This window comes from Mytilus californianus, unplaced genomic scaffold, assembly GCF_021869535.1.
Source record: "Mytilus californianus isolate M0D057914Y unplaced genomic scaffold, xbMytCali1.0.p SCAF_5, whole genome shotgun sequence".
Lineage (NCBI taxonomy): Eukaryota > Metazoa > Mollusca > Bivalvia > Mytilida > Mytilidae > Mytilus > Mytilus californianus.
The window spans coordinates 98,357,346-98,373,032 of NW_026262701.1; the positions used below are offsets into that span (position 1 = coordinate 98,357,346).

The window sequence follows — 15,687 nt, forward strand, 5'->3', positions numbered from 1 at the left end:
CAAGAAGACAAACCAGAAACCATGTAAGCAGTTGGTCATCACATATTTATGTTCAATGTGAATGGTTGAAAAATCAACAAAAACTGTGATAAGCATTTCAATCAAAGTTATCATAAAATACAGATAAAACTTTTAACAAAAACACAGAAATAATTTATTTATATACAAAAGAGATACAAATATTATACAGTACAGACAGACAAGACACACACACACACAAAGAAAAATGAACAACTCTGACAATTACATTACCATTCAATAGGAATTTTAAATGTTATGAAATAAACTTTCCAAGATAATAAATTCTTTGGAGGCCAAATATTCTCTTGTTTGCCTGAAATAGCATTCTATCGGATCCTTTGTCTAAAACATCTAAGGAAACAATTTTCTCCATTATATAAATTGTTTTTTAAGTTTTTAAGCCAATTGTTTCAATAACAGGTACTTACTTTGTAAAATATCTTTAAAATGATATAAAATTTATGCAATGTGATTTGTTTGAAATTGGACAAGTTTTCACAGTCCATTAAACTGACTTTATCTCTCCTTTCTACTTTCCAATGGACAAGAATGCTCTTAATCTCCTATTTCATATAAATATACATTTTTTTATATTTAAAACTCATAAAAAATTGTTGTAGTTTCTGTTTACAGTATTAGAAATAAAAACATTAATAAAGTTAAAACATTAAATAATAAACAAAAAATTTTATTGCCCCAAATTTTTTAAAAAGTTTTTTAAATTTACAAGCAGATAACACTGTTAATTAACAATTCTGATTTTGAGAACTTATTATTGTGTTCAGCCTTAAACTGTGTATTGTACTTGATTTACAGAATCCAATAAAGTTACCAATATAGTCAACAACAGAAATACATTTGAAAATACAAATTACAAACCAATATCTTAAATTGTCAATGATTGTCATTATTTTCTAATAAATTCTTATAAAATAGTTTGGTTTATATATAAAAAAAAATATCTGACCATGCCCATTTGCAAGTTTTCAATGGTAACAATATATTTCACCGGTCAAAACAATCAAAAATTATAAATTAAAGATTTTAAAGTTGAGTAGTGTTGTTGCATAAAAGTGCAGAGGTGGTTCTAGTAAACAGATAAAGATTGCAAAAATTTAATCTATAGTGAAACCTGAATCAGGAAAAAGAAAAATAAGAAGATAAACCTAAGAGAACAGGAAATTATGAATTTAAACTCAGTGAAAATAAACCTCTTTACAGTTTACACTGACCCTTATGAAAATATCCATAAGAAACATGTAGCTAGTTCATTAGTTCACCTTAGTATACAGTGTACACATTATCTATGATTAGTAATTCACAAACATATTGCACATTAAGACATAATAGATCAACATGTCTAGGACTGTTTTTTCGTCACTTCCTGGTCGTATTTTTCCAGTAACACTTTCTTGTAACCTTCCTGGTTCTTCCATAGGTCTGCTGCTTGTACATTCAATGGACTGTCTATATTTGGTTCTGAAAATATAAACCATATAACTGTTTTAGTGGGTAAAAAATTACTCTCTTTTATCATAAATAATCTTTTGGTTATCTCAAAAATTCGTAAGGGTTCCACGGAACCCAGTGTCTCGCCTACTTTTGGTGTTAATCGCAGGCTCAACAAAAATGAGGAAAAAAATTAATAAAAATATTCCCCTCTATACTATGTTTTGATTGTAAGTAGCTTCTGTCCAAGTTTGGTAAAAATCCAGGATAATTTATGAATCTAATAAATGTTTTAAAAACTTAAACTGCAGAATGTATGTAATGTTGACTGGAAGAAAAACTAAGTCCATTTATAAGTAAAATACGGAAAAAATGGAACAAAATTTTATCAAAATTTCCTTCTAGATACTAGCTTTTGATCATAAACAAGCTTCTGTCCAAGTGTGGTAGAAATCCAGGATAGTTTAAGAAGTTATTAAAATTTTAAAAACTTTAACCACAGAGTGAATGTAATGTTTCCTGGCAGAAAAACTAAGTCCATTTATAAGTAAAGTACGGAAAAATGGAATTTTTTTTTAACAAAATTTACTTCTGGATACTATCTTATGATCATAAACAAGCTTCTTTCCAAGTTTGGTATAAATCCAGGATAGTTTAAGAAAGTTATTAAAATTTCAAAAACTTTAACCACAGAGTGAATGTAATTTTTCCTGGCAGAAAAACTAAGTCCATTTATAAGTAAAATACGGAAAAATGAATTTTTTTTTTACAAAATTTACATCTGGATACTATCTTACGATCATAAACAAGCTTCTTTCCAAGTTTGGTAGAAATCCAGGATAGTTGAAGAAAGTTATTAAAATTTTAAAAACTTTAACCACAGAGTGAATGTAATGTTAACTGGCAGAAAAACTAAGTCCACTTATAAGTAAAATACGGAAAAAATGGAATTTTTTTTTACAAAATTTACTTTTGAATATAATCTTATGATCATAAACAAGCTTCTGTCCAAGTTTGGTAGAAATCCAGGATAGTTTAAGAAAGTTATTAAAATTTCAAAAACTTTAACCACAGAGTGAATATTTGTGGACGCCGCCGACGACGACGACGCCGACGGAATGTAGGATCGCTATGTCTCGCTTTTTCGACAAAAGTCGAAGGCTCGACAAAAATGAGTTATGCACCTACTTTGAACCCCATAAACATGCACTATGAACCATAATATGATTATCCATCATATTGACCTGGGTTGTATGCTAAACCCAGGCTCAAAAAGGGAAAATGTTTCACAAAAATAATCATGCAGTACCGAAATTCTTTAAGGGAATAGAGGAAACAATTCAACAACATATTGCACTAGATATTGGTAAATTAAAACGCCCCCTGTATGTGATTGACCTCTTCCCATTTTCAGTAATAGTAGAGGCAATATTTGATTGAATCTGGTGTTATCAAACCTGATTCCAAAAGTGCTGAGGGCTAGTAATTTATTTACAAGTTTAAATAGCAATTTATTCTTTGGAAGATTTGTTCATTTCTTTCCTTCTCAAATTTTGCATTTTTAGTATGATGTCAGCCATTTATGGCAGAAAACATTGAGTTAAGTTCATTTACTATATCTTTTAAGGATCAATAAATGTCACCAAACAATTGGCAAATAATATAACTGTTACACTTTAAGTTTGGTAGAAACTTGTCCTTCACATTTTGTTAACTTCTGTATTGAATGTTGGGTTCATGAACCATATAACATAATTTTGAAAGAAGACCATATCTCCTGCCAGTAGGATGGAAAAGATTTTTTTATGGTTGGTTGGTTCGCAGGGGGAGTTGGGGGCGGGGGCTGTTTCTCATTAAACAATTTTTATAGAATGAACATGTATTAATTTGATAGGTGACTTGCACCACTAATAATTAGCCTCTGAAGCACACTGGCATATAAGAAAAACTTGGATCCTAATTATAAAATGGACAGGTGAGCACAAGTTGCTTAAAGGTCCATGCCAAAAGATGATAACCAATGATGTCTGCAATCTCAAAGGTTGACAAAGATACTGGTAAATGGCTGAATACAAAGTGCATAGCACACCATATGGGTAAGCCTTAAATTTCTACCTGTTTCTAAGCTTTTATGATTCTTAACAGATGAGCAGAGACAATGTAATTTTGTATAGTTAGTCATAAGTGCACATATGAAGGCTGATGGATTGCAAATATCTGAAAAATCCCTGACCAACAGGGCTCACACTACTTCAGAATCATAGGGAGAAGTGACTTCTCTTTTTGAAACTGAGAGGGAGAAGTGCTCGTTCGCTCGCGGCGCTACAATGTTTGGTTTTTACTATAATACAAAAGGCCATATGTCATGTATGTATCTTATTTTTTTTATATTGTTCAATATGTACCTGGGTATACAATTAAAGTAACAGTTCAAATTCAAAGTTGTTTAATATTATCATATCTAGTTGCACATTCATATTAGTCCTCTTGTCAGAAAAAAACAATTAAAAGATTTTTTTTTTATATCAAAAAGGAAAAGAAAGTTGTTATATCAATTAAAATTCAATTATTACTACTCTGTTATCATGTTTATGAAATTAAGTATTTCTCATTAAAAAGAAATATAAATTTAACAGTTTTATTTAACCAGTTATAGGACAAACGCCTGATTTTGAGTTTCTTCAGCAAAATAGCCAGAACATTAACCAATTAACAGCATATTGATAAATCATTTATTCAAACACTTGTTTATTTGTCTTCACAGCAGGAAATCTTCTAATTACCACAATATTTTAGATGACTGACCAGAAATGACCACATGTGTACAATGTATTGTAAAAGTGCTGTTCCACATAAATAGATTGTTATCAGAATCAGCTAGTTGCAAAATCTTCTGACTTTTGAATTTTATATACACAAGACCCTTCCCCCCTTTTTTTTTGAAAAAAAAGTTTTGGCAATGCAAACATTTGAAAACAGAGTATTTGTGTTTTGTATTTTATTTTTATATTTAGGCGTATAACTAAATCTACAATATAAATATGAATAAGAAATGACTGATTTTGTAAAAGAATTTTTGTATACTGGAATGAAACTGGAGAAATTATCGAATTTAATGTTCTCGTACCAAAGGCACACTTTGAAAATAGTTTCTCTGAATAATGGTGTCAAAAATCCAACACAAGTTTTAAAGATTTAAGAAAGTAGTTCAAAATTCATTACAAATATGTCTTTCACCAAAAAAAATCTTGACATTTTTAATATTTCCAATTTTACAATTTGCTATTTGTCTAGCCTGCAATTAAAATCGCCAAATCTAGACATACCAATTCCCAATGGGGAACATATTTATATAAGTTCTTCTTGTTTCCAAATCCCTGTATTTCTATTGTATAATTGTAATTTGTGCACTTTTGAAAATAAAATATTGATTTGAAACTAAACTAATCCTTCTCTAGTCGTGTCATCAACATTTAGATTCATCCTTTGGTTATATTCTTTTTTAAAACGTCAACATTATTGTTATTAAATCTTCACAGAATTTATTTAACTGACAGAAGTATCTTCTATACAATGACAGCATCCAGATAATTCTTGTTTTTCTTTTTTCAATATTTGACTGTTATAAGCTTTTTTTTGCACTAATGTTATCATAAATTAACTGTTTACAATCTAAATACTAAGGATTTTTAATTTCGTGAAAACATTACCTTAGCTGTATTTTGGAAAACCTTTCGGAATTTTGGGTCCCCAATACTCTTCAACTTCGTACTTGAAATATTTGTATCAATTTTCCTTACTTTACTGATAAAAGGCTTTTTTGAAATTAGTATTTAGATTTAGTCTGGGGTTAAGGTTTCCAAATATCAATAACTTTATGGAATTTTATGATCAGGGACAGAATTTTCATTATGACCAAAAAATGGCAACTTAAGAAAAAAGTTTTTGTTTTTATGCCCCCGCAACTGAAGTTGGGGGCATATTGTTTTACCCCTGTCCGTCCATATGTCCTTCCATCCGTCTGTCAATGCCATTATTGGTATACAGATATTCCAGATAACTTTTCCTACAGTTTGAATGCTAGGAAGTTTTCACTTTGCTGGCTGTTATATTGAAGGTGTGCATATGGTCAGGGTTTTGATTTTTATTAATATTCCCACTTTTCGGAGATAGATTAACTTTGTCATTTTTTGGAGTATTTACTTGGATAAGAGGTGCATAGCATTCTGGATAACTCCTCATACAGTTTGAATGCTAGGCAGTTTTCACTTTGCTGGCTGTTTGTACATATATTGGAGGTGTGCATGTGGTCAGGGTTTTGATTTTTATCAAAATTTGCTCTTTTGGTGGATAGTTGAACTTTGTCATTTTTGGAGTATATAGTGCATACCGTTTCCGGATAACTCCTCCTAAGTAAACCTATGTGCTCCCATGCTCAACTTTTTTGTATTTTAAAATAACACTTTGCACCTGCGGGGGCATCATTTGTGTCTCCCAGACACAATCATATCTCTTAAGTCATACATTGACTTTGTTATAATACAGTTACTTCAGAGTGGAGTGCGGGGGCATCACTTTGTCTACTTTTTATTTTTAACTTTTCTGTATTTTGCTGATGATTAGAACTATTTTTGTTTAATAAATATTTAGATACAGTCTAGGGTTTAAGTTAACAAATATCGATAACCTTTCTCAGACCTTCATTTTCAGGAAAGTTTTAAAGCAGATTCTTCATACTCAACAAATACCTGACACATGTGACATGTAGAGTAAAATTTTGAATTTGCCACCCATTCTTTCGTCATTAACAAATAAATTGTTTTTTGGCAATCAACTTTTTAGGTATAGTCTCTTGTGAATAGATTTTGAATAACTTTGCCAAACCTTCATGGAATTTTACAAAACTTTGATAGAAGCTTCTACATAATGAAGAGATTAAACCCTGAGCTTTTTTGATAATTTTGAATTATTTTTTAAATAAAGATATTAATAAAAAATGTTTTCCAATAATTTTAACTCAAAACTTAAACAGGGTCATATTCAGATGTAGATACACCTAACAGTGCCTTGGTGCCTCCCCTTTTCAAAATCCTTGAATCGCAATTGATATGCTTGTGTCACTATTAATTTAGTAATTCATTTCTGTAACTAATTATTTCAAATATATATACAAAGAACTGTTTTAAATATATATATATATATTTATATATTATACACATATGTTGTATTCCTGGACCAGATTTCACTCTATAAGGTCCTATAAAATAGTGTTTGTCTACAAATTCTGAATTATACACTAATATATTGTTTCTGATTTAATCTATTTGTCTCTATGGTCAGTGATCTGATTACCATGGTCACAGATAAAAGTTTCACACCCATTCATCTGACTTTCTAATCTCTACCAGCAGGGAGTCTGATAAGAGGTTGTAATATGTTGAATGGATTAATTAACATCAATGAATTGTGCAATTTGATATCTCCTAAATTTTAGGATGAAATTTGGCGTTTGTCCTATAACTGTAACACGGTTATAGTCCCAGAGTTGAGCAACTTTAATTTATAAATTGAAACAATGCATATACATTAATCAAGTAGATCTAACCAAACGTATGTTAATGCGTGTGGAATGCGTAATTTTTCCTTTTGGGATCAATTTTCTTCTGTCAGCTTTGCAATTCATGCGTCTGTAGTCATTATCGTAAGAATCTGGATTTCGGTCATAGCTGGTCCATTTCCGATGAATCCCGACTCCGATCCGTAGTTGTACAATAATTTGTCCAATCATTTCAATGGCGGATGAAGAAAATTTACTAAACGATGTTTGACAAGCTTTTTGGAAAGGAATATGACGTTTTTAATGCAATATATGGATAACAATTTTACTTCAGGCAAATTTCATCATGTTCTAATGATGTAACAAAGTTATTTTGCCAAAAGTTAGAATGATTTGATATACGCTCTCGAGTAACAAGTACCGGAAGTGATAAAAAATTGTCTTTATGAAAATAACATGCAACCAACTTTAAAATCAATGCTTTAACCTGTTTTCTAACGAAAATAAATCGTTTATGTCTTTGAATTTCTTTACTTTTAAATGAAAAATTGCTATTTCATCGACTTGGTAAATATTGAATATTGCTGATGACGAAAGTGACTGAAAGCGAGTATCGTGAACAACAGGGTGACTAGATTTCGCTTTTGACGGCCAGACTTTGTCGCCCCTGTTGCCTGCTAGCGTGAGCCCTGCTGACCAATAGTGACCATCCACCTAGATCTCTAGGACACCAAGATACCTTTAGTATATATATTATTACCTCCCAGTAAACTCTGTAATGACAACAATATTGTCCTGACATCATACAGCGCTGACCATTTCTCCTTTAGGATGTCCAGACAAATATTTCCATGTTTGTCTACATTAGGATGGTAGCATGGTGACTCAAATCTGACTGTAGGAGCTTGGTAAGGATATCCACTTGGGAAGTCTAAGGTCAACTTGTATCGCAGTCCATCATATACCTGAAAGTACAAAACAACTTCATGATTAGGCAGATGTGTTACTTGTGCATTTCATTACATATTTAAGTAATTTTTGCATTTTTCAATTCTATTCTAAAGACAAATTAAGAGGATAAAACATGCTTTTCCAAAAATAATAATCGAACATAGATCCTATGTCTCCTGCGTTTGTCTGCACATATTTTATTTGTCCAAGGCAATAACTTAAAAAAAAAATTTTTGTTCTATAAAATTTTTATAAGTATCTTACGAGAAATGAAGGCTTCAGAGCAAATGCAATGCAATTTCCAAATGAAGGCTTCAGTACCAAAACAGTTGCAAATTTTTTGTAAAACATGAAAATTAAATCAAAAGTACCAAAATTACTGATCATGATTGCTGTAAAATGAAAGCTTGTTTCATAATATCATATTACTTCAATTATATAATATATAGACTTACTGTTCCTTTGGCACCATTTACTGTCGCTATCCATTTAAACAAATTATCATTATCTGGGAAAGCTGAGATACCCGGATCACCAGATGTCTAAAATTATAGAACAAATTATCAACAACTGTTGAACTGGAAAAGCTCATATAACTGGATACACCAGATGTCTAAAATACAGTAGACATTTCACAAAAAAATTATGATAAAATTCACTCATTAGTCATAACATTCAGTATAACTATTATGAGAGGTTACCATATGTGAAACCAGCTACAGAACAAATTATCAATATCTCTGATAATGAACCTAAAATACACAGAAAATCAATATAGTGAAAAATTATTTACATTTTTGTACCAGAACACTTTTGTATTCGTTACTTTTTAAAAGCTTATTTTTGAAAAAAAAAATTGTGTTGAGAACTTAACTTATACATGTATTCAAAAGGCCTGAGAGGTGAACTGAAACTGACCATAATTTTGAAGTCTGCTTGTTACCTATATTGTTACCTATATTCAGTTCATTCGGAAAAGGATTCACAAATCTTATTCATTTATGATTTAAACTTGTGAAAAAAATTATAAACATATAAACATGATAAATACAGAAACATTTTGCAGACAAGTTGCAATCTTTGAACTTTTACTGACAAACAGAAAATGTTGACATACACGTAGTAAAGCTACTTACAAGTAAAGTCATCAATTCTTGCTGTAACCTAAAAAATAAAATAAAATATTGGATTACTTAGACTACATATATATATCTACCTTAATATGATTGGATTACATTTTTTGTACAACCAGAAGAAAATTAATTTTATTTTGGCTGCTCTCATCATACTTAAAAAAATTACCGACTTGTTTAATCACATATTAACTTTCTTATTTCACCATGATTTATTAATCATGTTAATAAGAGCAATTAATAAATTTCTTCATTGTGGCCTGTGTCATAATAAATAATAAATGATCCTCTTTCAGTAAGTGTAAGTCATTAAGTTAAATGAATACCATGAATACTAACATGATTAAAGTATTTTTCACCATGTTCAAGGATTGCAGTTCTTACTCATCACAAAATTATTTTCTCACAATGCATGCATTTTAAAGCTGGGACTATAATTTACCACATGTTTTTCTGAAATTGAATTCTTGTCTGATGGATCCTATATTGAACAATTACATCCAGAAGGTAGCAAGACACTTATAAGGCACCAAAACATTCCGGCACACTGTTCAAACTTCAAATAAAAATTTTGCACATTTTGGACTTTTTAGGACCAAGGCAAATCAGCACCTGGTTTTTACTATGAAGATGTGTCAACAATCACTTCTGATCTGTAGACTAATAGCAATTAGATGTATAACGATTGGCCACTTCCATGCCTAAATCATTGCAAATTGAATCAAATAATATGGTGCTGGTTGGTAATTTCGTCCCTCCTATAAAGTATTCCATTCATTAAACGTTAAGTAAATGAAATGGACAGACTTACTTGACGGATGAAAATACCAACATGTACATCTGCATACATGTACATGAATCTAATAATGTAGTAAGCTTCATGTTGACATGATAAACCAAGAAAGTGTTGAGATGACAAGATTGGTTCTTTCAAAATTACTAAGTTGAGAGCGAATAACACAGTTCATTATTTTTCATTTTTTTGGTCAAAAATTTACTTTATATTGAAAGGTTTGCTCTTTCTGTTTTTTTATTTTATTTATAACTTGATTTGCCTTTTTCTGCTTCATTTTGGTCAATTAATTAGTTAGTTATGAAAATTACAATTCTGATGACAATAATAAAGGTGGAACTGTCAACCAGTTTATCTTGTTTTGGCCAATACCCAATGTTGCAATAAATCATGTATCCGAAAGACCATTTATGTCAGTAAAAAACAATCAGACAATAAAATGGGCACAACACATTAAAGTGGTGGACCTGATGAAATTTGGCTTGCAGGACTGACAGTTCAAAAGTTTTTTCCAAAACTCTTGGACAAGTAACAAAAACTCAATGGACCAGAAAGTCCTACCCAAATGCACATCTACTATCTACATATTAGGACAAAACGTACAAAGTTTCATGTAGATGGAATAAACCATGTAGGAGGAGTTGCAATGGCAAGGTTGCAGTCTTCACGCTTAACCACAGGCCCAGCAGCCAAGGCTTGTAAAATTGCTTTAGGGCCAACTGACTAAAATTTTCCAAAAATTGAGCTCAGTGCCTGTAGATTTAAAAGTTTATTGTGAAGACTGAGATTGGTCCTGAAGAGAGTCGAAATTTCTATGGTGAAAGGAGCAAATTCCTTGATAAATTAAACTAAAACTGAATAAAATTTCCTTCAAATGGTGATTTTTGCATATCATGATCTTTTATTCAACAAAGTTTGAACAGGTTAAGAACAACAAAATGAGGGATATTCCTTAAATAAGGGGCTGTCCCTAAGACAAGGGGTTATTTTGCTGTTGTAGAAAAGAAAAAGAAAAAAAAAGAGCCTTTTTAACTAAACCCTCTTGCTACCGCTAATTGAATATTGTTACATTCTGTGAACCACAAAATAAGGCAGCTGCATGCCCAATCGTAATGTTACACTGGAGACCCATTGAAGAGAAATTATTTCACTGTATACATGTACCATAATCTTCGATGTTTTGTTTGAAAGAGAAACCGTAATGACAGATGCTTGCATAAATTATATATATGGACATATGAGTCCCTCCGGCACATCCAGTGAGGACACATGTGTCCCTCAAGCAGCAAGAGGGTTAAAACTAAAAAGGGGGAAAATTCATTTTATTTGGAATAACTTTTATAAAAGGTTGGTCCTCATATTTTCAATAATTTTTTTTCAAAATACAAAAAAGTTTAAATTTATCACTTGAAATTTACCTCTCATAAAAGGGATAGTCATAAATTTATTTACCTTGAGGGGTTATCCCTTATTTTAGATTTCGTTCCGCAGCTAGTTCCAATTTCCAAACCTGTTGAAGCAAGGATTTGTATAGTATACAAATCCTTGGTTGAAGTTAACAAAAGGAAAAAGAAGTTGGCGCGGATAGACAGATAGGCTGATCCCTAATTACCTGTATTATCCCTCCCCCTTTTTGGGCAAACGAAGTTTGCGAGGATTTAATAAAGATTAAGTCCTCTGACACAGGTAACACCTGCCTGTTATAAATTATTTGTTGATGGATGATAAGGAAACCGAGGATGGAAGACTCCTCGACATATCGGAGGACACACTTTTCATCATAAGTACCTTTTGCTGACTGAATGGTTATCTTTTGAAGATGACCCGTGTCCCTTAACATCTTTACTCCTAGGGGACGCACTGACCGGGTTTGTGTTTTGAGAATGAGATGCCATCGTTGTTGTTTCTTGGGTTTTGAATATTGTGCGACTTGCTTCAAATTGACCAATGGGAATAAAGCTTTTTTACAATCATGTCATTTAAGCGCTTTCTTGTTGACATTAAGCGCCTCAAAGAAAAATAATAAAGCTTTGCACAAACACGGTGATAAGATATCCGGAATGATATTTTACTGCATTTTACCATTAAAACATTGCTGCAACATAGTAATTACAACTTGAAAATTTTAAATTGTACTTCATATTGTGAAATTTGAAAAAAATAGGCAGGACAGGAGTTTTGAGTAAAAAAAAAAAAGGCAGGATGAGACACTTTGCAAAAAAAAAAGGCAGGATGACAATTTTAATATGTAAAAAAAAGTCAGGATAAACTTAAAAAAAAAAAGGCAGGACCGAATAGAGTGAAAAATAAAAAGGCAGGACAGAGATTACAACTAAAAAAAAATGCCGGACAAAATTTTTCATCCTAGCCCCCCATAAAAATCAAATGGCAGCTCCCTTAGGCCTAACCTCAATCCATGCAAGTCACAAGACGTCCATACTGCCATGACGTCCATACCTTGAAAAGATGTATCGGCCATAGGACAACATCTTCCATACTTTGTTAAGACGCGTCGTCCATGGTTTTCTTTTCGGAAATGAATTTTATTTATAAAGTATTGGGTTATATACATGTAGATTCACTAGATGCCGTTATTATAACTGGTAAATGTATTATGCTTTACATTATTTGTCATGTTTTTATATGTTATACACTTGGAATACGCATTATATATATCATATATAAATGTGCTTTTAGCCTTTATCCAGGGACTTTCTATACTAACTTAGTATAGACTGTCCTAGCTTTATCTAATAAAATATTTATATCATTTTCTAAATGGATTTTTAATATCTTGCGTAAAACAAACTGAAATAAATGTGGATAGTGTCCACATGTGGACACAGATGATGCCCCCGCTTGCATAGCATAATAGTTATAAAGGGACATAGCTGAAGAACGGTAAAAGTGACGCTACCCAAATTTGAACTTGATCCGAGTTTTGTGGTAATAAGCATTGTGTGTAAGTCTCATAACATTTGGTTGAGGCTAACTTAAGTAGAGAACAGAAACTAAAAATTCAGCAATTTTTCTATTTGTAAACACGCATAACTCTAGAACGGTTGTGTATAAGTTTTATAACATTTGGTTAAGACAAACTAAAGTTAGAGAACGGAAACGAAAAATTCAGCAATTTTTATGTTTATAAAGGGACATTACTCAAGAATGGTAAAAGTGTCGCCACCAAATTTCATACTTAATCTGTAAGCATTGTGTATAAGTTTCATAACATTTGGTTGAGGCAAACTAAAGTTAGAAAACGGAAACAAAAAAATTGTACTTGATCTTAGTTTTGTGGTAATGAATATTGTGTATAGGTTTCATAATGTTTGGTTTGGGCAAACTTAAGTTACAGAATGGAAACTAAAAATTTTGCAATCTTTCGATTTATAAAGGGGCATAACTCAATAATGGTTAAAGTGACACTACCCAAATTCAACTTGACCTGTGTTTTATCAGTGGAAGTCAAAATTAAACATTGCATTGTATAAAGCATTGATTGTAGTTGATTCAACTATAATCATGGACAAAGGAAGATAACCCCAATTTTAAAAATTACTTGATATTTAGAAGAAAATAAAATTTTTGCAATTTTTCCATTTATAAAGGGGCATAACTCTAGAACGGTTAAAGTGACACCACCAAAATTCAAACTTGATCTGTGTTTTGTGGTAATAAGCATTGTGCATAAGTTTCATAACATTTGGTTGAGGCAAACTTAAGTTGAAGAACGGAAACTAAAATTTTGCAATTTTTCCATTTATAAAGGGGCATAACTCTAGAACGCTTAAAGTGACGCCACCAAAATTCAAACTTGATCTGTGTTTTGTGGTAATAAGCATTGCGTATAAGTTTCATAACATTTGGTTGAGGCAAACTCAAGTTAGAGAACAGAAACCAATTTTGGGACGTACGGACGGACAAGGGTAAAACTTAATGCCCCCTGACCGCTACAGCGAGGGCATAAAAATAAAACAAATAAAATGAATATCCAAAATAGGAGTACTTGTTGTATTATCATATTTTATGTTATAAACACAATGGAATAAATACTTAAAGTATGGACGATACGTCTTTACAAGGTATGGACGATACATCCTATGGACGATGTGGCGGTATGGCCGACACATCCTATGGACGACGTGGAAGTATGGCCGTCGCGTCGCGAAAGCACCTCAATTTGTGTGGAGTTAATTTCCATTTTATTTTTGATGATTTTTTTTACTGTTCAGATACAGTAATATGTCTTTTTTCATGTTTTCAAATGCAATTTGTAATTTTTTTTAATTTTTTTTTCTGGTTTTTAATTTATATACCAGAGGTGGATTAGGGCTCTTCAACTTTTTACAAGTATCACTGCAAACATTGGCTTGTAAGAGGACCCTTCCCTTTTTTCAAAATCCTGGATCAGCACCTGTATACTATATAAACACATGCAGTCTTTAAATATTGAAGGCCACAGAAGATGCTAAAAAATATGTGTCAGCAACAATAGATACCAAGTGATTGGTACAAATTTAGCAAGACGTTTCATGGAAGATTTTTGCAAAAAAAGTCTGTGTTCATGGAGTGATCAAACATATATATAACAAGTGGATTCCTTGGGGATATCTGAAAAAAGTTTGTGAATACAAATACATTCATACTATTAGCAAAGGATACACATTTGTTACGTGCTCTTGTGGCAGATTACTTTAAATAAAAAAGTAAAAATACTCTGTATTGAAAAAAACTTTAGTAAGAGGGTTCATGGGAGATTCCTAAAAAAGTATGTGATAAAACGCATGTGAGTCATTAAGTGATGCAGTACAAGATTACCAGTTAAATTTATACAAGTGGTTTCATGGGAGATTCCTGAAAAGTTTATCATAGACACTTACTGATGGGAACAAAGTTAGCGAGTAGGTTTCATAGATATTGGAGATTTCTGAAAAGAAATTTATATTACTTGTACTAAGTGATGGCACAATTTTTAGCAAGTGAAATTTTGCGAGAGATTTCATTAAAATAAAGTGGATAGTAGGGGCTGGCTTTAGTCAGACTGATAAAACATCGACTGCTGTACAAAACCTCATGGTCTGCACAATCAGTGCACAACCCCTACCTTTGAAAACTACTATGGGTCATTGTTCCTTTTATGATAATTATTTGTAATAAGGTTGGTGATGTTTGCTCTAGGAATTTAGTTTGTATAGTGTTGACAACTTATATCTACAGGTACAGATGAATAGAAACACTCACAGATGCACAGAACCATTACTAAATCCCCTTCTGCAATTAAAATTAGAATAATTTTTTGAAACATTTAATTTTTCTTACATTTTCACTTTTTGATTGTTCTAATCAAAAGTCCTCTTTTCCTAATTGTGTGGAAGTCAATGCATACTTGTGTTTTTGTGTTTAAGTTTGGATATAAAAATTGTATAACACAACTGCCATTTGTGCATTATTATGATTCACTACAGAGTTTCAATCCATTAGAGAACAAATCCTTCAATAAAACTAAAAATATTGCTATAACTGGAGAGTCATAGTTGCTAAAATTAAATAAAAAGTGATTGTTCTTGCAAAAGAGGGACGAAAGATACCAGAGGGACAGTCAAACTCATAGATCGAAAACAAACTGACAACGCCATGGCCAAAAATAAAAAGACAAACAGACAAATAATAGTACAGATGACACAACATAGAAAACTAAAGACTAAGCAACACGAACCCCACCAAAAACTGGGGTGATCTCAGGTGCTTTGGAAGTTTAAGCAGATCCTGCTCCACATGTGGCA

General features: G+C 31.7%; 1 protein-coding gene across 1 annotated transcript; it reads right to left on the bottom strand.

Annotated features, from left to right (window-relative positions):
* Nucleotides 1-130: 130 nt before the first annotated feature.
* On the bottom strand, nucleotides 131-11,875 carry LOC127700374 (ubiquitin-conjugating enzyme E2 C-like). The gene is made up of 5 exons (XM_052203823.1): nucleotides 11,693-11,875; nucleotides 9,115-9,142; nucleotides 8,434-8,520; nucleotides 7,788-7,992; nucleotides 131-1,500 (listed from the first exon to the last, which is right to left on the bottom strand). The coding sequence occupies exons 1-5, from the start codon at nucleotides 11,797-11,799 to the stop codon at nucleotides 1,382-1,384; spliced, it is 546 nt and encodes a 181-aa protein (XP_052059783.1). The 5' UTR covers nucleotides 11,800-11,875; the 3' UTR covers nucleotides 131-1,381.
* Between the last annotated feature and the right edge of the window lie 3,812 nt (nucleotides 11,876-15,687).

Bases quoted from the DNA above. Each gene is read 5' to 3' on its own strand.
- LOC127700374 (XM_052203823.1), bottom strand. From the start codon at position 11,799: ATGGCATCTCATTCTCAAAACACAAACCCGGTCAGTGCGTCCCCTAGG. The intron at 8,521-9,114 runs GTAAGTAGCTTT...CTATAATTTTAG, and splicing joins AAGAATTGATGACTTTACTT to ACATCTGGTGATCCGGGTAT. The intron at 1,501-7,787 runs GTAATAATATAT...TTATATTTTCAG, and splicing joins ATTACAGAGTTTACTGGGAG to AACCAAATATAGACAGTCCA.